The 23,855-nt window shown below is 33.2% G+C and overlaps 2 protein-coding genes across 2 annotated transcripts; one reads left to right on the top strand and one right to left on the bottom strand.

The window, feature by feature from the left end:
- The first annotated feature begins 500 nt into the window (after positions 1–500).
- Positions 501–16,649, top strand: LOC115715139 (uncharacterized). The gene is made up of 14 exons (XM_030643951.2): positions 501–964; positions 1,072–1,224; positions 1,353–1,451; positions 1,749–1,850; positions 2,302–2,445; positions 2,687–2,781; positions 2,862–2,991; positions 8,219–8,323; positions 8,412–8,518; positions 8,590–8,641; positions 15,875–15,964; positions 16,058–16,142; positions 16,223–16,287; positions 16,395–16,649. Exons 1-14 carry the CDS (start codon positions 872–874, stop codon positions 16,479–16,481), a joined length of 1,407 nt encoding a protein of 468 aa, XP_030499811.2. The 5' UTR covers positions 501–871; the 3' UTR covers positions 16,482–16,649.
- Positions 16,650–17,027: 378 nt separating this feature from the next.
- On the bottom strand, positions 17,028–19,499 carry LOC115715138 (LEAF RUST 10 DISEASE-RESISTANCE LOCUS RECEPTOR-LIKE PROTEIN KINASE-like 1.5). The gene has a single exon (XM_030643950.2). The coding sequence runs from the start codon at positions 19,123–19,125 to the stop codon at positions 17,155–17,157; it is 1,971 nt and encodes a 656-aa protein (XP_030499810.2). The 5' UTR covers positions 19,126–19,499; the 3' UTR covers positions 17,028–17,154.
- Between the last annotated feature and the right edge of the window lie 4,356 nt (positions 19,500–23,855).

The raw sequence follows: 23,855 nt of genomic DNA, 5'->3' as shown, positions 1-23,855 counted from the left end.
AGAAATATAATAAGATTGACTCGTGGACTATGCAGAATTTTAACTGCAAAACCACGTAAAAACCCTTGTGTTCATATATTTCTTTTTTTGCTTTGTTTTCTGTGCAAGTTTATCACAATTTAAGCTCAAATATAGTTAACGAAAATCTGCGTTAACAACTCTCAACTTCCAAATGTGATTTTAAAGGGACTCAATTAGTTTCATATTGGAAGCTTCAATACTCTCAATCAATCCAATAGCGACCTTGTACCTACTTTTGACACTATATTCGCCATTATTCGAAAAGTGCTACATAATCTCATCTTGTAAATCAATACTAGAGTTGAAAATGGATAGAATCAACTTAGCATCATCGTCATTAAAAACATTTTAAATAAAATCAAAATTGAATTTAAATATACGAGATAAAATTGAATTTTAATGAGCTATTTCAAAAATGGAGTGGAGAGACTCCCTTGAGTGCTCTAAGAATTTTCATTAATTGGAGTTGAACACAGTCACTGGTTAAAGTAACACATTAATAAAGCATCATCTTATCCAGAAGAACCACATGTCTCTACCTCTGTCCCATCTCATCTCATTCCAACGCATTAACCAAAGAGACCGACTGTACACTAATTGTTTCGATTTCAACTAAAAACCAAAATGGTCAACAAGACACCATACATTGTTGTCTTTATTTATTATTACCATCATTTATGTTTTCTTTGACAAAAAGATTAAACTTGGACATTCCGTCACACACCATTTCTTTTAACCGTAAAAACAAATAATAATAATATTATAATTCGTTTTTGTACATTAGAATCAAGAGCTTCATCAGAAGCAACACTAGTTTCATTCGTGTACAAAATTTGAGAGAAAGAGAGAGATGGAGGGAGGTGTCAAAAGAGATCGATGGGGGTACGAAGTGAGGACCCCTTCAGATGCTTGCATCTCGGCCATCAACCATTACTACCATCAGGTTTATCCATTTCTTTTTTAGTGTCGTTTCGCTATTTCTAGCTTTCCCTTTCAATATCCATAAGTATGCTGAATGGTTCTTTTTTTTTTTGACCGGAAAAATCAAAGGTGTTAATTTATGGGAGAGAGAGGTCTGTGATTTTGAAAGCGACCTTACATGACCAAGACTGCGTTTTGGCCAACATTTTGGCTGCTCATTACCTTTCCTCCTCGGACCCTTCTCAAGCTCACTTCTATCTTCATGCGGCGGTATCTCGACTCGTACGTTCATTGTTTTTTATCTCTCTTTTTTTTTTCCCCTTTTTCTTTAGGGGGGGGGGGGGAAGTGGGGTTGTGGATTTTACTTCGTGGCGTTATTTGGGGCAGTGGGCTAATTTGTTTATGCATAGGAACTAGCTACATCCTACGAGAAAGCAGTTTTCGATGCTGTCCATAGTTTGATTTCTGATAACAGAGACGATGAGTTTGCTCTTGAGATGCATTTCAAGGTATGGAGGTTTAACTACTTTGTCTATCCAATGTGCCTATTCATCTGGCTTGTGTGTTTTACTTTTTCTTTTAATCTGTAAATCATACTGAAGCATCTGCAGTTGCAAATCATCTTTTAACTATGTAATCCAATCTTATATCTACTCTGATCGAAATTATATATAGATGAAGTGTAATACCGCTCAAGAAAGTGCTTTATAAATTTCATATTTTCAATAGTTTGAAGATTATGAAGTTGTTCATGTAATCTTCTCTACCTGTCTTTGTTCAATTCATAAAATGTGTTTGTATTGCAGCTCTTGAAAGATTTTCCAAAAGATTTGTCCTCTTTGAAAAGAGCCCAAGTGATCTGCTTCTACATGGGACGAGCCGATACGTCCTTAACTCTAGTTCAGCAGGTTCACTTTTCTTCTTTTTATCTTGGCTATACAAATATTAGCCTTTAAAAGAATTTAGTATGCTTGGATTTATTAATTACTGTTATTGCATTCTTGCGTGATTTTTATCTAGATGCAGTCATAGGCATAGGCTAATTATATTATACATCCCATGTTTGAATCCCTCTTCCTAGTGTCAAAGAAAAGTATGTGATTTTGTGAGGAAACAAGAAACCAGAGAAAGAAAAATGCAGAGCAAAAAACTCTGTTTTAGGAAATTGTATTGAATGAATTAAAGTTTGTTACAAGTGAGGCCTTATATAGGCAGTACAAAAGAGTAGTCTTAGCTCACAATTACAACCAATATAACTAATCTCTAACAGTATACCTAACAGAATAACAGACTAACCAAACTAACATTTTAAGTTGTCTAATAGATTTTGATTGGTCTATTTACAATTCTCACAAACAGGTGCTTCCTCATAATCAACTAGAAAATTACATATACGGTATGCTTGCTTTTCCTTTGTTGGAGCTAGGCCAAATGGAAGAGGCTGAAAAAGCTGCAAGAAAGGCATTAGAGATTAACAAGGATGATTGCTGGGCCCAACATAATGTGAGTTATAATAATTATTTTTGTTTTCCATTCGTTCCACCTAATTATTCTAAATCTTTAAATAATTATACTCAATGTAGTGTTTTACTATTCTGAAATTGTTACATCAAATGAGATAAATGCTAAAGAGGCTTATCACATCTTTTCATATAGCACTTGGTACCAATTTCAGGGCATGGACCTGATTAAAAATACATGTTTTAAGCCTTGGCTGGTTCTCTAATATTTCGATCTTTTGCAGTTCTGCCATGTTCTTCAGTATGAATGCCGTTTTAAAGAAGCTGTACAATTCATGGAAGATTGCTCATCTTCGTGGGGTTCTTTGTCATCATTTATGTATGTATACAAAATGAGGTTTTTTTTTTGGGGTGTATGTGTGTGTGTGAAATAAGTTTAGACTAATTTTACGATCTTAGGATCACACACAACTGGTGGCATGTTGCACTTTGTTACATGGAAGGTCATTCGCCTATCCAAAAAATTGTGAAGGTCTATGATCAACATATTTGGAAGGAGTTAGAAAGAGCTGATGCGTCACCTGTAGAGGTATGTTATTCTAATTCTCAAGTACCTTCGACATAACCAAGTTGCATTTCCATTTTATCAATACAATAGAAGAATACATATTCGTAAGATACAAAACTAAACTACTTGTTTTTATAGTTTTGTCTTTTTTTTTTTTTTTTTTTTTTTTTTTTATATATATCTTTTATGTTTTTTAATATATATTTTTATATATTATTTAGTTTATTAAATGATTTTTTATCCATACCAATAAGGTACCAAACATTGGTTAACATTTTTTTTTTGGGTCTTTTGTGTTTTTAATTTATTTTTGATGAATGATCTTTTATTATTTTTTTATTATTATTGCTATGTGACACCTTAAGATGCTCAATACTATATCGATGTAATACACCAATTAAGCAGTTTTCTATATCATTTATTATATTAAAATTTCTAGGAACTGATACTGAAATGCATTAATAACGTGGTATGCTACCTTTTGTGGTGCTTGATACCTTAATGTGCCTCTTAACATTTTCTGCTGTTAATATGTACATATCTTTATTAATCTCGATTATGTTTTTCTTATTGTTTTTTGTTTTTTATTTTTTATGAATGATATTTATATTGATGTGCTACTCAATAATTACTTAGCAATTTTCTAAATTTTTATTAAATTAAAATTTGTGGGAGTTGATATTGAAATGTACCAATAAAAGTGTGCTACTTTTTGTGGTGTTTGGAACCTTAATGTGTCTTTTAACATTTCATTATTAATATATATGTACATATTTTTATTAACTTTTAATAATTGTTTTTTTTATTATCTATAAGTTTGCAAGAACATCTTTAATGAGATATATAAAAATTGTACTATATTTTTTAAAAAAAGACTTTGTGATGTATGTGCATCAATTTTTAGAATTATGTTCTGATGCACAACTGCAAAACTTGGTGCAAATTTATTTATTTATTTATTATTATTTTTTTTGTTATGAATGATCTTTGTACTATTTTTTATTGTAAATGATTATTCGTACTATTATTGCTATGTGATACCTTAAGATGTTCAATACCGATGTGTACCCAATAATTAGTTAGCATTTTTTCAAATCATTTATTAAATTAAAATTTTTGTGAGATCTATTAAAAAAAAAATTGTGAGATGATATTAAATGCAGCAATAGCGGTATGATATTTTTTGTAGTGTTTGGCACATTAATGTGTGTTTTAACATTTTTGTTATTAATTTGTACATATCTATATTAGTTTTAGTTAGATTTTATTATTTTTTTAATTATACATCGAGAGATATAAAAAATTATACTATATTTGGCAAATTTCTCTTTTTTTTCAGAAAAAAAATCTCAATTATATCTTTATATATTAAAAGTGCCTATCTAACGGCAATTCTTGGTTTAACGATTCTTGGTTTATTTACCCTTACACGATTAACTTAACAGACTGTTAACGTTAAACGTTAACAAATAAATAAACCCAATAATTAAACCCAAAAAATTAAACAATCTTTTTTTAAATTAAAAAAAATATCTTACCCACATATCTCTCTAACAAATCCTACCATTTTTGAATTTTTTTTACACGGCTAAATTCAAATTTCAAAAAATAAACCCAATAATTAAACCCAAAAAATTAAATAATATTTACGATTAACTTACATATCTCTCTAACAAACTACAATATTTTGAAATTTTTTTACACTGCTTCATTCAAATTTCAAAAAATAAACTCAATAATTAAACCCAAAAAATTAAACAATCTTTACTATTAACCCATTCATCACCCATTCAGGCAAACACAACAAAAGCCTCTCTCTCTCAATTTCACCTACTGAAACATAATGCAATCATCAGTTGTTAATTCTCATTGCTTTTGGTAAAATTTACACCTTTAATACTTCTTTGTTACTTTTGTTGTGCTATTTTGAGTGAAGGTGGCTTTATAATGAGCAGATGAAATGTTAATACTTCTTTGTTACTTTATAATTGAGACTTTGAGAATTGAGGGTTCCTTCTTTGTCTAATTTACACACGCTTTGCTTATTCTTAATTTTGTAATATTTATTTTTCCAGGTCAAATATGTTCTTGCTGCTATTATTTTAAGAACTGGAACAAATGCAACATATATTATAACCTTATTATTATTGTTTCCAATATGTTTTTATTGGACATAAAAGTTTAATTTAAATTTATTATTCAAATTTCTCTAAATTAAATATTATTTATTTTTTATTCATTTATTTCCTTCCGAACTCATAATATAATACTTAATATAAAACACAGCATACGTGCATCGCACGTAACAATATACTAGTATATATATATATATAATAAATTTCACTCGATTTTACTCTCAATTTTTTTTTTTTTAAAAATATCAATCTTTCTTTTAATCGCAATTACATATACTTTTTTTTCTTTCTTTCTTTTTTTTTAATCGTTTATGCATTTTTTTACCTATTTTTTTTTGTCATGTATTTTTTTTTTCAACTTTGTTTGACCATTTTAGTTTTTTTTTTCTTTTTGCTTTGTTCTTATTATTTTTAAAAACATTCTCTCCTTTTATGTACACATTTTTGCTTATCTTTTTTCTCTTGTTTTTTGTTTTTCTTATTAATAAATAATAGTGTAGAAAATTATACCATTATTTAGTTTTGAGGAATACTAATAGTAATGTAATGGTAATGAAAATTGATTGCGATATTTATTTTCTATTGGAATAAAACTTGAATAAGTGATAAATTCACAAAATTATTCCTATGCTTTAATTTATATTTAAACTAACATGACAAATGATACACTTTATCTTCAAGAAGAACCTGTATCACACTGTCTTTTTTTAAACGTAATTGATGAAAATAAGATACGATTAACCTATATGTTTTGATGGGATTTTACGTGCCGGAGGCTTCACACTAGTATTTATATATGTGTATATATATATATATCTTTATCTTTATATATTAAAAGTGCCTATCTAACGGCATTTCTTGGTTTAACAGAATATACTTAAAAATAAAAGAATATTCTGTTAAATTTAACGATTAGCTTTTATCTCCCGTTAACAAATAAACCCAATAATTAAACCAAAAAATTAAACAATCTTTTAAATATTAATAATCTCTTTTTAAATTAAAAAAATCATCTTAGCCACATATCTCTCTAACTAACTTATCTTGGGAGAATATTAATAATTTTTTTTTTTTAAAAAAAAAAGAAAAATATAGATATTTACCTTATATGTTTGTGATTATTTTTAGTTTTATTTTTAATTTTACCACCAAAAGGAGAAGGTTGAAAAATATTAGAATATGAAAATATTATTGGTGCTTATTAGTAATTTGCAAAGAATGTGAAAGTCTATAAATATATAGTTGTGTAGCTATTATTAGATATGAAATGAGATAATAGAATTTTTTTCAATTAGAAAATTAATGTACATTTTACTATTAATAACATACATTATTATAACACAATTATGTTTTACTTACTAAATATACTGATACATATTTTATTTTTTTAAAACAAATCGTTCAAATAATTATACTATTTTAATTATTAATTAAAATAAAAAATTAAAATATTAAATAAAACTATAACAGTACGTGGCTTGGCACGTAACGATCACCTAGTATATATATATACTAGGTGATTGTTACGTGCCAAGCCACGTAGTGTTAGTTTTATTTAATATTTTAGTTTTTTATTTTATTTTAATTAATAATTAAAATAATATAATTATTTGAACGATTTCTTTTATAAAAAAAAAATGTGTCAGTATATTTAGTAAGTAAAACATAGTTGTGTTATAATAATATATGTTATTAATAGTAAAATGTACATTAATCTTCTAATTGAAAAAAGTTCTATTATTTAATTTCATATCTAATAATAGCTACATAACTATATATTTTCATATTCTAATATTTTTCAACCTTCTCCTCTTGGTGGTAAAATTAAAAATAAAACTAAAAATAAACGCAAACATATAAGGTAAATACTAATTACAGCCTATTTCATCTTTTTTTTTTATTTTTTTAAGCCCAAGCCCAAAAATCTCTAAGCCAACACAATCAATCTTCTTCTTTCCCGATAGCAATGAGTTGCCCAAAAAAATATGTGTCAGTATATTTAGTAAGTAAAACATAGTTGTGTTATAATAATGTATGTTATTAATAGTAAAATGTACATTAATCTTCTAATTGAAAAAAGTTCTATTATTTAATTTCATATCTAATAATAGCTACATAACTATATATTTATAGACTTTCACATTCTTTGCAAATTACTAATAAGCACTAATAATATTTTCATATTCTAATATTTTTCAACCTTCTCCTCTTGGTAGTAAAATTAAAAATAAAACTAAAAATAAACGCAAACATATAAGGTAAATACTAATTACAGCCAATTTCATCTTCTTTTTATTTTTTTAAGCCCAAGTCCAAAAATCTCTAAGCCAACACAATCAATCTTCTTCTTTCCCGATAGCAATGAGTTGCCCCTTCTGTAATTATTTATATTATTTTTTTTTTGAATTAAATTATCTTACATATACAGTCTCACATATATATATATATATTTATCTATACAGTCTCACATTTATATTATCTTTTCTAGACATTTTATCTATATTTTTCTTTTTTAAAAAATAAATAAAAAAATTATTAATATTTTCCCAAGATATATAGGTTTGTTAGAGAGAGATGTGGGTAAGATGATTTTTTTTAATTTAAAAAGAGATTATTAATATTTAAAAGATTGTTTAATTTAGGTTTGTTAGAGAGAGATGTGGGTAAGATGATTTATCTATACAGTCTCACATTTATATTATCTTTTCTAGACATTTTATCTATATTTTTCTTTTTTAAAAAATAAATAAAAAAATTATTAATATTTTCCCAAGATATATAGGTTTGTTAGAGAGATGTGAGTAAGATGATTTTTTTAATTTAAAAAGAGATTATTAATATTTAAAAGATTGTTTAATTTAGGTTTGTTAGAGAGAGATGTGGGTAAGATAATTTTTTTAATTTAAAAAAAGATTATTAATATTTAAAAGATTGTTTAATTTTTTAGGTTAATTATTGGGTTTATTTGTTAACGGGAGATCAAACGTAATCGTTAAATTTAACAGAATATTCCTTTATTAAGTATATTCTGTTAAACCAAGAAATACCGAGGCACTTTTAATATATAAAGATATGAAACAACAGGTAGTGTTTTTTAATCTCTTCTGTGGTAGGTTTACTTGAACGCAGTGGGTTTTTTATTGCGAGTGTATGTTCGTGGTGAAATTGATGGCTTTAAGGACCATTTAAAGATTTTAGCAAGTTGCCTTACAGATCAGGTGAGTTGCTGAATGTTTGTCCACATAGTTACTTTATTAATTAGTTTTTATTTTCTTAAGCTATTTGTATGTGTGGCTCAATGTTCAGCGAAACTGGTTTATGGAGTGGCACTTTGATGTGTTGATACTATGGGCACTGCCTTATTCTAACGAGCATTCTAAAGCTGAAGATTTACTCAAAGGCTTAAGATCCAGGTTGGAAGAATACTTTTATCTTCTTTTTACTCAACTGTGCATTTAGTAAGATTAAATTTTCTCTGGTGTAGATTTTTCAAGATGAATAGCAAGAAACAACAATTGATGCAGAGAGGAATGTCGGTTAGTATGATTAAAACGTTATTTGGTTATTGTATCTCTTCACAAGCTAGTAGCTTTCCTGATTGTGCTTTTATACACTAAATTTAGTGTTCCACCAACACCAAATATGATTTTGTAGTCTCCTTCATTCCAACCTATTAGAATTGATACACATTTCTAGAACTTTCTAAATTTTTCTAGCTATATAATTTACTTAAGAAAGTAGACTAGATAAATCTAGAAACATTTAAGAGCTTACTAACATTTCTAGAGATTTGTAAATAAGCTAGAACAATGTAGAGACAACTTATATATATGTCAAAGAGTTATAGTCGGTTATATTCCACCGGCCTTAACTCCTATATATACCAATTTGTAACCAAAAAACTAGCCAAAATAAATCAATAAAAAAGAAATTCTTATTATCTTCTACTCCTCTCTCGTATTATAACTTCAAATTAAACCTCTACTTTGTGTCCCATCAAACACACCCCTATATTATCTAACACATCAACATCATTTTATCTATAAATATATACACACACCACACCATACCTATTCTACTACCCATCATCTACTATACTATCAACTCATCATCCACATAACTACACTATAACAATTACACCCCATACACTATATACTAACTCACACCATAAACTAAATACAATTTATAACTATTTTACTCTATTCCAATTCATAAATCATTAGAGGTATCAGAACTCAATTCGATCATCATTGGACGTAATCTTTGCTATCAATCACCATAAGTTTCGAATCCAACCGCACTTCTTTACCTCTTCAAATTTTTCATGGAAAAATCTATAATTTTTGGTCCACTAAAATAAGAACCTATTTTAGATCACAAAATCTGTAGAATGGAAAATTGTTGAAGAGGGAGTCACTATTCTAGAAGACACTTTGTCTCTCTTAGAAAATCAAAAGAAGGCCTTAGAGGATAATCAACAAAAAAATTCTCGCGCATTGTATAACTTGCAGCAAGCTATGGTAGACAATTTTTTTTTTCACAAATTATGGGCACAATAATGGCAAAAGAAACATGGAAAATGCTGCAAGAGGAGTCCCAATGAATTCCTATCGAGTTTCATCGAGACAAATTATTTTCTTTTCGTTAATGAAAATCATAATTTTTAAGAATCAGTTGAGCTAAACATTGAATTCTATTGAATTTCAATGTTTTAGATTTTAAAAAACTGCAAAAAAACCCCAAAAACTTTGATAAGCCACCAAAAATTTATGTTTATGCTAGAAAAAGGTGTAGGAAACTTAAGGAAGGGGCTGCCACACAAAATTAGTTGGTTGTGTAAGTTTTTATGTGAGTTGTGTATGGGTGTGACTTAGCCTCACGGTATTACCCTAGGGGTAAGGAATATGAATACTGTGTGAAAGTGTTTGTGGGGGGTTTAGACAAGGTTTTGTTGAATTGTAAGGAGAGCCTAGGCTCTCAAATACTTGGGAAATTGTCTGATACTAGCATTTTTTTTCTTCATCTTCTTCTTTCTTCTTTTATTCTCTGTTACTGCTTGAATCGATAGGTTGAAACCAATCAATTGGTATCAGAGCATCGTCTCCATGGAACCAAAGAAAGATGCTATGGCTGAAATTATTAAAGAGAGGGTAGAAGCGGAAGTTTCAGAGTTTTGCCATGATGTCCAAAAAGTGAACCAGGGGTTGGAGAAGCTTCAAGGCGAGATTCAGAGCAACATTGAGCAAATTGTTGCCAAGCAGATGGAATCGGTGGTGAATCAGATCTCACAACTCATTCTACCACCGGGGAATCCCACACTTGATGCAACCGCGGCTAATGCAGATCAACAACGACATTCCGTCGAGGGAAGCGGGTCTTTGATTGGCGAACCCAGCGGCGTTGGAGCTCAGCAAACTCCCAAGTTCCCAACAAACATGGCGATACCGCCACTCCAGATTTTGACCGCGCCTCCGATTCAGCTCGACTCCTTTTAGAATGGCCACGACTTTCGGCCACCTCGAATGGAGATTCTGTTGTTCAATGGCGAAAGTCCAGACGAGTTGATTTATCGTGTCGAGTGGTATTTCCTTCTCTCGAAAATGACGAAATCAATGATGTTGGACACAACTATCATTGGACTTGACGGTGATGCCTTGTCGTGATTCCAGTGGGAGAATCAACGCCGTCCGATTCCTGGGCGATGCTTAGGCAAATGATCCTCCAATGTCGAGCACTGTCGGCAGGGTCTCTATAAGAAGAGATTTTGTCAGTGTTTCAAGCTGATTCAATTCGGGAGTATTAGGTTAATTGGGAAATGCTAGCATCGCGGGTACCTGATGTACCCAACCATATCCTTGAAGGGAACTTTGTTAAGGGGCTCCAGGATGACATTAAAATTGCCCTGCATATTCTTCAGCCTAAGGGTTTGGCCCAACTGATGGAAACGACCCAACGAGTGGAAGAGGGCCATCACATGACGCACACAGGCCCAATGGTGAAACAACACAACCCTAAACCCAATTTCGGTCCATTATCTCCAACCGAGTTCTACTCAAACTTCTTCATTTCGAGAAACACCCAAATAGGCCAACAACAACGATCCTTCACTTCTTCATCAGGATCCATGGTCTCTACAACTTCCAAGACTGGTAGTAGTTGTACGATGACAATGGCCCCTTACAAACGACTCTTAGAGGCTGAGTATCACGAAAAGAGGTCTCGAGGCCTTTGCTTCAAGTGTGACAAAAAGTTTCATCCAAGCAGGGAATGTAAGCAGAAATTACTCCAAAAAACTCACTACTGACGAAGAAGAGTCCAATTCACTAGAAGAAGACTCACTCACATCACCTGAGTCCTATGAAATAGTGGCCACGAAAGTGACGCTTGCTACGCTATCACTAAACTCTCTCATCAGAATCTCAACGACGAAAACGATGAAATTAGCAGGACATATTGAGAATCAACCAATAACGATGCTGATAGATAGTGGAGCCACCCATAACTTTGTTTCAATGGAGGTCATCACGACTGTGGGCATTCCGATACCGGCAACCACTTTCTATGGCATATTTCTCGGAACAGGTGGAGAGGTCCGAACGGAAGGAATTTGTGCTAACGTGGTGCTTGATTAGGTGCCATTCGGGTAATAACTGATTTCTTTCCACTTGAACTGGGCGGAGCAGATGTTATATTGGGTATTAAATGGCTTGAGATGTTGGGCAATATGCACGTCATTTGGAAAACGATGTTTATGGAATTTGAGGTGGCGGGTTTGTGGATAACTTTATAAGGAGACCCCAGCTTGTGTATGTCTCTGATATCCTTGAAGGCTATGATGCTAATGATGGAGAAGGGGGCTAAGGCTTATTGGGTTTAGTTTGGCTCGTTGACCTTCAAAGAGGGCTGTGAACAACCACCAATTCTCGCCCCTATCAATCAACTTTTAGACCGATACCAAGATGTGTTTGAGTTGCCGCTTTGACTTCCTCCGCAGCGGTCCCGTGGCCACACCATCTCATTGAAACCAAGTACCGAACCCATCTCAGTCCGCCCTTATTGATATGCTCAAATTTAGAAAGCTGAGATTGAAAAGATGGTCTGCGGAATGCTTCGAGTGGGGATAGCACAACTGAGTGCATGCTTTTTCCCCAACCCCATTTTATTGGTAAAAAATAAAAATGGAAGTTGGAGATTTTGTGTTGATTATCGGGCTCTCAATTGAGCCACTGTAGCCGATAAATTTCTCATTCTAGTCATTGATGAGTTGCTCAATGAGCTACATGGTGCCACTATTTTCTCAAAGCTAGATTTGAAGTCGAGTTATCACTAGATTTGAATGGCTCTAAATGATATCGAAAATATGATTTTCCAAACACATGGGCATTATGAATTTTTGATTATGCCGTTTGGCCTCAACGCCCCAACCACTTTCCTAGCTCTCATGAATGAGGTATTTCGTGATTTTCGTGGTTCTTGTGTATTAGCCTTTTTTGACGATATTCTTGTGTAGAGCCCGATCTTAACAACCCATATTACTCACCTCAGAATGGTACTCGAATGACTCCAACAACATCAATTGTATGCTAACCGGAAGAAGTGTATTTTCGCTCAGCCCCAAGTTGAATATTTGGGCCATGTGATCTCGACTAATGGGGTGCCAGTTGACCCACGTAAAATATAAGCAATGCTTCAGTGGCCAGTTCCATCCACCATCCAAGAATTGAGGGGATTTTTTGGGTCGACTACTATCGAAAGTTTTTTCAAGGGTATGGAAGCATAGCTTGTCCTCTGACTGACTAGCTCAAAAAAGATGCCTTCGTATGGTCCCTAGAAGCTCAAAGTGGCTTTGACTAGTTGAAGCAAGCAATGTGCACAGTTCCTGTCTTAGCCTTGCCAGACTTCTTAGCTCTCTTTGTCCTAGAAGCGGATGCTTTTGGCATGGGATTGGGTGCGGTTCTTATGCGACATGAAAGACCCCTTGCCTATTTTAGCCGCACCTTGTCTCCTCGGGCTCGATCGAAATCAGTGTATGAGAGGGAGTTGATGGCCATTGTCCTTGCAATCGAAAAATGGCGCCCATATCTACTTGGCAGAAAGTTTTTAGTTCGAACCGATCAACGTAGTTGGAAGTATTTGGTGGAGCAAATAGATGGTCTCTATGGAACACCCGGAGTGGCTCACTAAGCTTTTGGGTTATGATTTCGATATTTAGTACAAACCAGGGTCCGAAAATAGATTTGCCGACGCTCTCTCGTAGGTTTCAGCTTAAGTCTCCATGGTTGCTATTTCTGTTCCTAATGTGCTGTCCCTTCCCGATTTACAAGCTCAAGTTGCCGCTGACCCTGCCTTGGCTAAGATTATCACGGAGCCCTCTAGAGGTCAAGATGGTGGAGATTTCTCTCTGACTCATGGCTGCCTCAGATTCTGAGGTTGTTTGGTGCTACCAGCCTGTTTACCCTCCATTTCCATGTTATTAAATGAATATCACAGCAGCAAAGTGGGGGGCCATTCAAATGTCTTTAAAACTTTCCAAAGGTTAGCAACTGAGTTTTGTTGGCTCGGAATGCACAAGAATGTCCAGAAATTTGTTGCCGAAGGTTCAGTCTCTCAGCAAACCAAATACTTGGCTCAATTTCTGGCAGGGCTGCTACAACCTCTCCCCATTTTGGAGCAAGTATGGGAATGACATTTCTATGGATTTCATAGAATGCTTGCCTCTCTTCAATGGGTTTGATTCAATTTTTGTGGTTGTGGACTGTCTCACCTAATATGGTCACTTTATTCCTCTCTGCCATCCTTTCTTGGCTATTACTGTGGCAGTAGCATTTGTGAAAGAAGTGGTGAAGCTTCACGGGTTCCCTTGCTCCATTGTGTCGGACCGGGACAAGATTTTTTTGAGTTTGTTTTGGAAGGAATTTTTCCGTTTGCAAGGTACTACCTTGAAGCATAGCACAACTTATCACCCTCAAACCGATGGGCAAATGGAGGTGGTCGATCGGTGCTTGGAAACCTATCTTCGGTGCTTTGTTAGCTTCAAACCCAACTAGTGGGTCAAATGGTTTTCATGAGCTGAGTGTTGGTATAACATGTCTTACCACACCACCATTGGTATGACTCCCTTTTGGGCTTTATACCACGGTGATCCTCCACCATTACTTCACTTCGAGGCTTTTCGTACCCGAGTTTCTACTGTGGAACAAGTCCTCTTAGACCGAGAAGACATATTGGCCTTGCTAAAATGAAATCTTCTTTGCGCACAGAAGAGAATGAAGACTCGAGCTCACTGTAAACATCGCGATGTCAGTTTTGAGATTGGTGACCAAGTTTGTGTAAAGCTCCGTCCTTACCACCAACGAACCGTGGCCAAACGGCCTAACGAGAAGCTGTCCCCCTATTTCTTTGGCCCATTTCCAGTTTTAGCTTGCATCGGTCTAGCAGCCTATCGGCTTCAGTTACCCCAGATTCCATGGTTCATTCGGTGTTCCGTGTGTCATTACTTTGAGCTGCTTTGGGTCCTCAGCAACGAGCCTCTCCTCTTCCCTGGGGTTTCACTTTTGATCTTGAATGGCTGCTCGAGCCAGAAACCTTGCTTGCCATTCGCCCTGGCACTCACAAGCCAAGTCCTCAAGCTTTGATTAGATGGAAGAACCTCCCAGACTTTGAAGCTACTTGGGAAGATTTTTCAGTCATTCTAGCTCAATTTCCTCATTTCCACCTTGAGGAGATGAAACTTCAAGTGGGCGGTAATGATAAAGTCACTTGTCACTTATGTTTATGCTAGAAAAAGGGGTAGGAAACTTAAGGAAGGGGCTGCCACAGGGAATTAATTAATTGGCTGTGTAAGTTTGGTATGTGAGTTGTGTTTGGGTGTGACTTAGCAGTATCTTTTTTTCTTCATCTTCTTCTTTTATTTGCTTGAATCGATAGGTTGAAACCTAACAAAATCATGTACAAATCAGTTCGAAATGCATATTTAACATGTGTTTGTGGTTTAATTAATATTTAACACCAGTTTAAGTTTTAAATTATCAAAATCTTTTTATGGTCATTTTTGTATAACACACATGAACATGTAAAGAAAGAGAAGAAAAATGGAGGGAGAGAAAGAAAGATGAAATAGTGTTACATGAAAGTTGTATAGTGGCTTATTAAGTAAACTGTTAGTATTGTCTAGCTTAGTAAACATGAAATATCATTGGCTAAAAGATTATCAATGAAATGAATCAGAATTAGGAGTCACTACATAAAATATATATATATTTATATATAATAAATATATGTAAATGAGAATGGTATATCTTTTGATGTATTTTGTGGTGTTCATTTATGTGGGATGGAGAAGAGGAAAGATAAAAGGGTGAGTTGTGAGAGGAGTAATTTTGAAAAAGAAAGAATAACATATTTTAAAGATAATACATAATGTGGAATGTTTTCACCTTTAAGTATAGAAACTCAAATTTCTTACTTTTGATGTTACCTGAACACTTAGTTGTTTGTGTAGCGTTTCGTTGCTTCTAAGGCCTTCTTTATGCAAGGGTTACTACATTAAAATCTTCATGGAGGCGAAATTAAAAACCATTTTTGTTGATACTTTATCAATAGACTTACGTTCTAGAGGACATCAAAAATCAGTATTAGTTTGGGTAAAAGTTGACACAGAAAAAGGTCTAACAGGCCTTTGGTCATACTTTACAATCTTTTGCATTTATGAACTATATCACTTAAGCCAGAATTACTCTCTTAACTGTGGGTTTATGTTTATGTATCAGTTAGCAGAGGCCATGTATGAGTACGGTAGAGGCAATTACAAGCAAGCACTGGAATTTCTAGAGCCTGATTTCGACGCTGTTGACTATAAGGTATGCGTTATGTTATGTACCAAATCCTAGCAGCGTTTTCCCGTTGTAGTACTAGCCATCAAAAACTTAAACTTGGAACAAATTTTGTGCAAGATTATTGGGGCATCTGATGAGCAAGTTGATGTGTTCAATGAAGTCTGGTACTCCATGTTGCTGAATACTGGACAAGCTTTGAAAGGTAGGCTGTTCACTTTCTATCTCCTTCAAAGATATCTCGAGATTTTTTATTCCTTCTTCTAATAACCCTTGGAAATGTAGTGATTGAAGTACTTGGAGAAAGAATTAAAAAGAGAGAAGGAGTCCCTTTCTTGTGGAGGCTTCTGGTAAAATGTCTTACTGTATAAGAAGTGTTTAGTTTTCAGCTTATGCAGAAACCATAGTCCCTTATTTATTTACCTATGTATTACTACTACCATTATTATTATTTCAGGAAAGAGCTTACACCATAGTTGGTAGCAAAGAAGCCCCAATTGTAGGTGAGAAGGCCAAAGTTTTGGAGACTGCATATTTCAAATAGTTGTGATTGTGAAATCTCTCGTTCGCTTTCCTTTCTCGGGATAATCATTGAATAATCAGTGTGTACATATAACAAATGAATGGACATTAATTTCATTTTTCACTTGTTCAAACTTAAGGATAATTCCCATTTGATACAAACATGCACATCATAATCATTACTATTTTATTGTCAGTGTAAAAACCAAAAAGTGAAACCCATTATTCATTTGGGTTGACTAATGCTAAAGTAAAATGATTAGAGCAAAGCAGAGAATCAAAGAACTAAAGATTAAAGCTTTTGTTTTTGGACAGCAAATTCAAACAAAAATTGAGCAACTAAGTCAAATGGTGTGAAAAATAGTCTTAGTTGGTTCAACAACCAAATATCAGTAACAGGGAAAAGGTACATATACCTAATACCTAAACGTGAGGGCTTAAATATATTTTATTTATTCTGGAGGGACTAATTTACATATTATTCCCACCAAAAAATTTTTACTTGAATTTTGAAAGATGTAATAAAAAGTAAATGCAAAATCGACAGAAAAATGAATGAATTCACAACTATTGGAAACTTTCTATATATATTGTATGGAGTTCAAAAACACTTTACTGGCACAAATATCCAGTCATCAGTCAATGCTTACACACGTGCATTTGACCTCTCACCCACCTCACCAATCAAAATCAAATCAACCCTTTGCCACGTCACCATCACCAGCATCATTCGAGTTCGTCCCTCGTTGGATCCCACGTGCGCGGCTCCTAATCTGCCTAAGTTCCTCTACCACCTCCTTCGAATCGGGACGGTCGTCTTTGTCGGCCGCCACGCACCGGAACGCCAGCTCAGCTACAGCCTCGACACCGTTAACGGCGTCGCCCTCCATTGCTAAAACCGGATCAACCACCTGGTGAAGCTGACCCGTATGGATCTTGGATACCACCAAATCCGCCAAGGCCATTTCCCGCTTATCCCTTCGCTGATCGACCGCTCTCATACCCGTTATCAGCTCCAACAAGATGACGCCGAAGCTGTACACGTCACTCTTCTCTGTCAATCGGAAAGACCGGTGATAATCCGGGTCCAAGTAACCGGGAGTCCCCTGGGGGCCAGTCCAGACAAACCCAGCTGACGAGGAAGAGTTTTCTGGAAGTACCAGAAGCCTTGACAGCCCAAAATCACCAACCTTGATCCTCATATCTTTCTCTACAAATATATTTGTTGACGTAATGTCTCTGTGAACAACTGGCGGTACAACTGAGAAGTGCAGATACTCCATAGCCAAAGCAGTTTGCAGAGCTATGTCGATCCTTACCTGCCATGTCAAAGATCCTTTCTGGTACAAGCTTTTCGGACCATGGAGGTGGTCAGAAAGAGTTCCGTTTGGGACATAATCATAAACCAGAAGAAGTCCTCTTGGGTCGCTGCAGTAGCCATGGAGCTTTACCAGATTCGGGTGATCAATGGAAGAAGGGATCAGTATTTCGTTACAGAAGGACTTGTTGGAGAAGGCTCTGCCTGCAGAAGCGATTTGGTTGTGAAGGTATTTGACAGCCACGATGCGAGAGTCGCAGAGCTGACCGAGATAGACGGAACCGAACCCGCCATCGCCGATTTTCCGTTTTTGGTCGAACCGGTTGGTCGAGGCTTCGAGTTCTTCGAAGGTGAAAACCAGCGGAAGAAGACTAGCTGAGCGATGGCGATGAAGGAAGTGGGTCGTCGGGTCTTCCCAAGTTTCCGAGGACTTGAGCCGTTTGGACCGGAAAATCGCTAAAACAATCAGAGTTAAAAGAACAGCACAAGACAAAACGAAAACTGAGCTCAAAATAGCTATTCGATTCGGGTTGTCTTCGCTAATCCATGGCGGCGAAAACCGACCTCGAGATCGAAAACAGACAAACTGTTTATTTGGGTCCGAAGAATTGAATCCGCACACTCCATTTTGGGCACGACAATCTCTGCAATGTGAGAAGTAAGCATCTTGAACTTCGTCCCACTCGAGCTCGATCCCCAATTTCAAAATATTGTCAAGATACCCTAAAACATCACTGTGGCAACCTTGTTGAGAAACTCGATGGTGAACCGATCCACAGTCGTGCAGAAGCCGTGCTGGGTTTTTAATGAGCTTGCATTCCCAAGGACAATGGCTGCAGTTTGGGAGAACAGGACCGGCGCAAGGCCTAAGGAAGGAAAGCCTAGAACAAGAAACGTCAGAAACCCGAAACGGCGACCCGGAAAGATTAATGGATCGGTTCGGGATCGAGAGAAATTGAAGAAAAGATGAGCAATTATTTGCAGAAGATTCAGAAGATCGCCCAGTTGAGTTAATGAGGGGAAGAGGGGAGAGAAGAAGAGAAGAGGAATTGGGTTCGTAGCGGAGGACTGAAAATGAAAGGTGATTGATTGATATGAGAGAGTGAGGAGTTGAACATTTGACTTGGAAAAAAGGGTGGCCACAACCAGGTGAGGAAGAGAACGGGAACGTAGGAGTTGAAGTGAACGGAGGGCACAGAGATGGAGATCTAAAGGGCTCAGATTTCGAAGAACAAGCCTCTATAGAAGAATAAACAAGAGGTAGAGAAAAGCAAAGTAGGAGGGCAACAATGGGGGCAACGGCGAGAGGCATATGTGTGAAACGACAATGCGTCTTCGTTATTGTCATCTCATAACTCAAAGTGAAATAGTAGAAGACAGTAGAGAACCCATGGACTAAATCTGAAAAATGGAGGCTCCAAACTGAGATTACGTGCCTTTAGCTTCCTGGAGTTGCGCATCGAAGAGCGAGCGAACGAGACATAAAGGAAAGAGCAGTGCTCTGTATCATGACAAATTATCACGAATTTGTCTCTAGAATGACGTGACAAAAATTTACATCTAAAAAATTTCAATAATAATGAAGGCTTTTTATGTAAAACCTGTTTGAGGTTTTCAAAACCTCTAAAGAATATTGACCCTTCGATGTTATAAAATGAGCAATTTTTAGAATTCAATGGCTTAGATTCGACACAGTACATAAAGGGTAAGAAAATAGTTAAAATTGGCCACCAGCTGTGGCAGTTGTGCCATCCTTATTTTTTTTTTAATATTTTTGTTTTTTAATTTTGGCTTATAAATTACTCTTGCAGCAACAAAAGAGCCCGACCATTCCGTTTCTAAGAAAAAAGGGCGCCGACCATGATCAAACCCTACAAATCTTCGGTATGGTGTCTGTAATCCGTTAACGATACTTGGTTGCTTGATGCGTTCGGAGCATGCTGCGGTATTCTTCAGATCAAGATTAGTTGCAGTTTTTCTTGTATTCTCTGCTCTTGGAATTTTGAGCTTTCGATTGATTATTTAATTTTGTTTTATAGTTGATCAAAGACCCATAAAAACCCAATAATGAATAGTGACGATTTTTAACTCTATCTATTATTTATTTTTTATTTTTTTTTTAAATTTAAGGTTTAAGTTTCTCAATAGTTTCTCCAATAATTTTTATATGAATTTTTATGTGAGTTGTCATACGGATTTTGGTTTCGATTTAGATTGCTGCAATAAAAATTTTTCTGTGGAATTCTATAAAAAAGCCAAAAAAAAAAAAAGTGTTCTAAAATATAAAAATAATAATAATAAAAAAAATGAATGAACTTAAAAAATGCGGTCAAATAAGTTTGTTTTCAACTTTGCTATTAATTATTATTAGTGTCTAACATTTTCTATTGTTAGTGACTCAAGATTAGTTATCGATGACCCGATACTTAATTACACCAATAATCATATGACACCAAAAAAAATACTAAACATACTTTTTAACAATTCTCTTTTATTTTTTCTAATAAAATGCAGTCAAACTTTATATAATAATAAAAATAGAATATATAATAAATAAAAAAATATTACATAATTTATTAGAACTTAGCATATGCTAATTTATTGTCAAAATTTATCTTATTATTATTATATTATTTTACTTTTTATATCACAGTAATTTCTCTTTTGCTTTATAATTTTTTAGAGTTTTATGTTATTATTATTATTTTTTTCTTGATGTATTACAATATTTCTCTTGTAATTTTCTTTAAGAAATTTGAATAATTACATGTTGATGTTGATGAAAATTTATATTATGAAATCTTTTCGAGATACAAAGTATGTGTATACAAAGCCCTCTCAATTTCTACTAAAATTCGTCCATCTTTTTGAATTTTGTGTTGACTTCAAAAAGTGATTAACTGACATCAAGGTCGTATAAATTTGATGTTTGCCATGTGTTACACAATTAGAATAGAAAGCAAAGAACACACAGAATTTTATAAAGGTTCGACCCCCTTCGTTAGCGGGTAATGACCTACTCCCCTTTTAATTGTATTGATACTGAGGAAAAATACTATTCAGATCACTATAGGTGGGATCCGATATAGCTTCCTTAAGGATACAAAATAGGAATCAAGATGGTAAATTTCAAGTGTTGAGAATGCTTGTATGGGCGTGTGAGAGGGAGTGAGGAAGAGAGTGTTGGGTTTTGTGCCCTAAATAAAACCCATTTCAATATAATCAGATTTACTAATTAGTAAAGATCAGAAATCATTTTATGTTGCATATTTCACATGATTTATTCATGATTATAAATTCTGTTAAGTCCAGAATATATGTATTTGTTAATGATTATAGTGTTGTCAGCACAGTGGAATATAATCTTGATTATATGTTCGAAAGTTTCATTCCCTGATTTGTCAGTTCACTGGATTTAGACTGGCATGATAATCAGCGATAGGTATACTTACACCTTGGATAAGTGTTATATCCTTTCCAGGGCATTGGCAAAGTTTACCAGTATCGGATGTATTGAGTATACATTGGAAGAGATCGATATTGAACAATGATTAGATATGATAAATTTACGGTAATATCTATTCAATTCAATATCACCTAGTTGATCCTAGATCAAATGATCTTAATCCTGACATGATTAGGTTCGATCTCAAGAGTGTTATTCGTGTTCTTTGATTTGTTAGTTCAGCCTACTTTTTGGTCAGGGTGATACGTACATTTTGGGAATGTTTGTTTATATCTTATTTCACAATCTGTTACATGGACAATGTCTGTTTATTTATATTGTTTATTCAAAAATTTTTTTAACAAACCTATTATTTATTTGATCTAAATTGCTATGATTAACTTGTTGACGGATCCAATGATCTGATTTTAATCATAGTCCAATTGTCAATAGATCCTATAAATAATTTGTAACAGGTAAATTTTGTACTTCTTTCATTTGTGTAAACCTAGTAACATGATAGGGCCCATCCAAATCATTTGACCTGTGTGAGCCTATATGTTTGCTATTGGGCTTAGATGCATATAGGAAGCCCATTTAAGTTTTTACTAAGTAAATGGACTACAATGCTAAAATAAATTTTGACATAAGTAAATTTATTTAGGCCCAATTAGAATTGGGCTTATTCAATTGATAACAATTGTTTATTTAAAGGTTAAATTCCTCTCTTTTGGGCCTTGTGTGAGAGTTAGGGGGCCAATAGCAGTGGGTACAACATACTGAACCCAACCCTCCCTCACATGAACCACCCCAATTGTGAAGACCCATTTGCCTTATTTAAATAATTGTATTAGGTTAATTATATTAGTCTAACCTAATTAAAATTGAATTATCAACATAATTAACTTTTAAAATATATGAAATTTATTTTTCATTGAATATTTTAAAGTTAATTTTAGAAAAACACTTAGTTAATTGAAATATATTCTAGATAGTTAATTCTAGTGACTAGTTATTTTTTCTAATATTGAAATACGAAAAATATTTTAAGTTGAAAATTAATTATTTATTTTAATTAATTTTGGACCAACTTAATTATAGAATATTTTTCCTAGTATTAAATTAGAATTAATAATTAAGTTTCTTTTATACTTGATTATTTAATTCTTGTATTTAATACATTTAATTAAATTGAAAATTAAATATTTAAGTTGATTTCATTCTTGATACTTAAATATTATTATTTTTCAGGATATTTAATCAAATTGAAAATTATTTTAAGTTGGAAGTTTTATTTTTCAGAATAGCTTAAATTTGAATAATTTTCACAATATATTTTATTTTATTTTATTAATCTTTTTCCCACAATTTCGAAATTGCATTAATTTAATGCAAGAAATTTCAAATTTTTCTTGAAAAATAGATTAAAGTTGAAAATTATTTATTTTAATTTTGGACCAACTTAAATCAATGATTTTTTTTTTTCATTTAATGATTAATTAAAATAAATGAACTAAAATATATTATAATTAGAAACTAAATTAATTAGTCAATGAAAGTCTAGATAGATATTATCTGTTTTGCTTGAAGTATTTTTCTAGTGTATTTAATTAAATAGAAAATTAATATTTAAGTTGATTTTCATCATGATACTTAAATATTTGAAATTTTTCTTAATATTTAATTAAATAGGAAAATTATATTTTTGTTGAAAATTAATTTTTATTAATTAATTTTGGACCAACATAAATTAGAATAATTTTTTAGGATAAATTTTATTTTATTTTATAGTATTTTCAAAAATTGTATTCTTATATACTTTTTTTTTTTTTTTAAATGCATTATATATTTATAGAAAATTATATTTGAGTTGAAAATTTTTAATTAATTTTGGATCAACTCAAATTGAATAATGTTCTTAATATTTATTGGAAAATTAATACTAAGGATGGAAAATAATTTATTTTTTATTTTTTCCAATATTCCATCTAAGTATAATTTTATAAATATTATATTAAAATTTATATTTTGAATTTTATTCTAAATTGAAAATTTTAAATTAAATAAATATATATTAAAATAAATAGATTAAAATAAATATCAAAGAAAATACAACTCTTTAAAATAATGAGCTTTTAGTTATAAGGATATTCGATCTCCATTGTTGGTCTTACAATAGTTAAATGTTTTCAATATAACCTCGAGACGCTAGACTTCGTCCCCCTTATGGATGATCATTCGTTGAAAGCATTAAACACTATAAGATCTTTTATGATAATTATTATGTAAGTTTTCGTCTCTATTAGACTCTCCCCTACGGTGACTACTTAGAGATAAATTTACGAAATATGAAACAATGGTGGAAGCTCATAAAATAAGATAACCTTGACTCTCACCTACCGGGACAATGTTGGATTCTTATTTTGATTGAATAAAAGGTTGCTAGAATGGTTTCCATTTTAGATGAGCTGACAACTCTATTCAATAAATGGTACTTTGACTCTCGCCTACCGGGACACTGTATCAGTTTGTTGGAAACCTTAGAAATTATTTAAGATGTGCCTGTTTTGTATTTTCACATGTCTTTGTTATTTGCTAAATGCTTGATAATTTCTGAATTGTGTGTGAATTTA

This window comes from Cannabis sativa, chromosome 4, assembly GCF_029168945.1.
Source record: "Cannabis sativa cultivar Pink pepper isolate KNU-18-1 chromosome 4, ASM2916894v1, whole genome shotgun sequence".
Lineage (NCBI taxonomy): Eukaryota > Viridiplantae > Streptophyta > Magnoliopsida > Rosales > Cannabaceae > Cannabis > Cannabis sativa.
The sequence above is the reverse complement of the archived record's forward strand: the minus strand, read 5'-3'. Positions and strand labels throughout refer to the sequence as shown.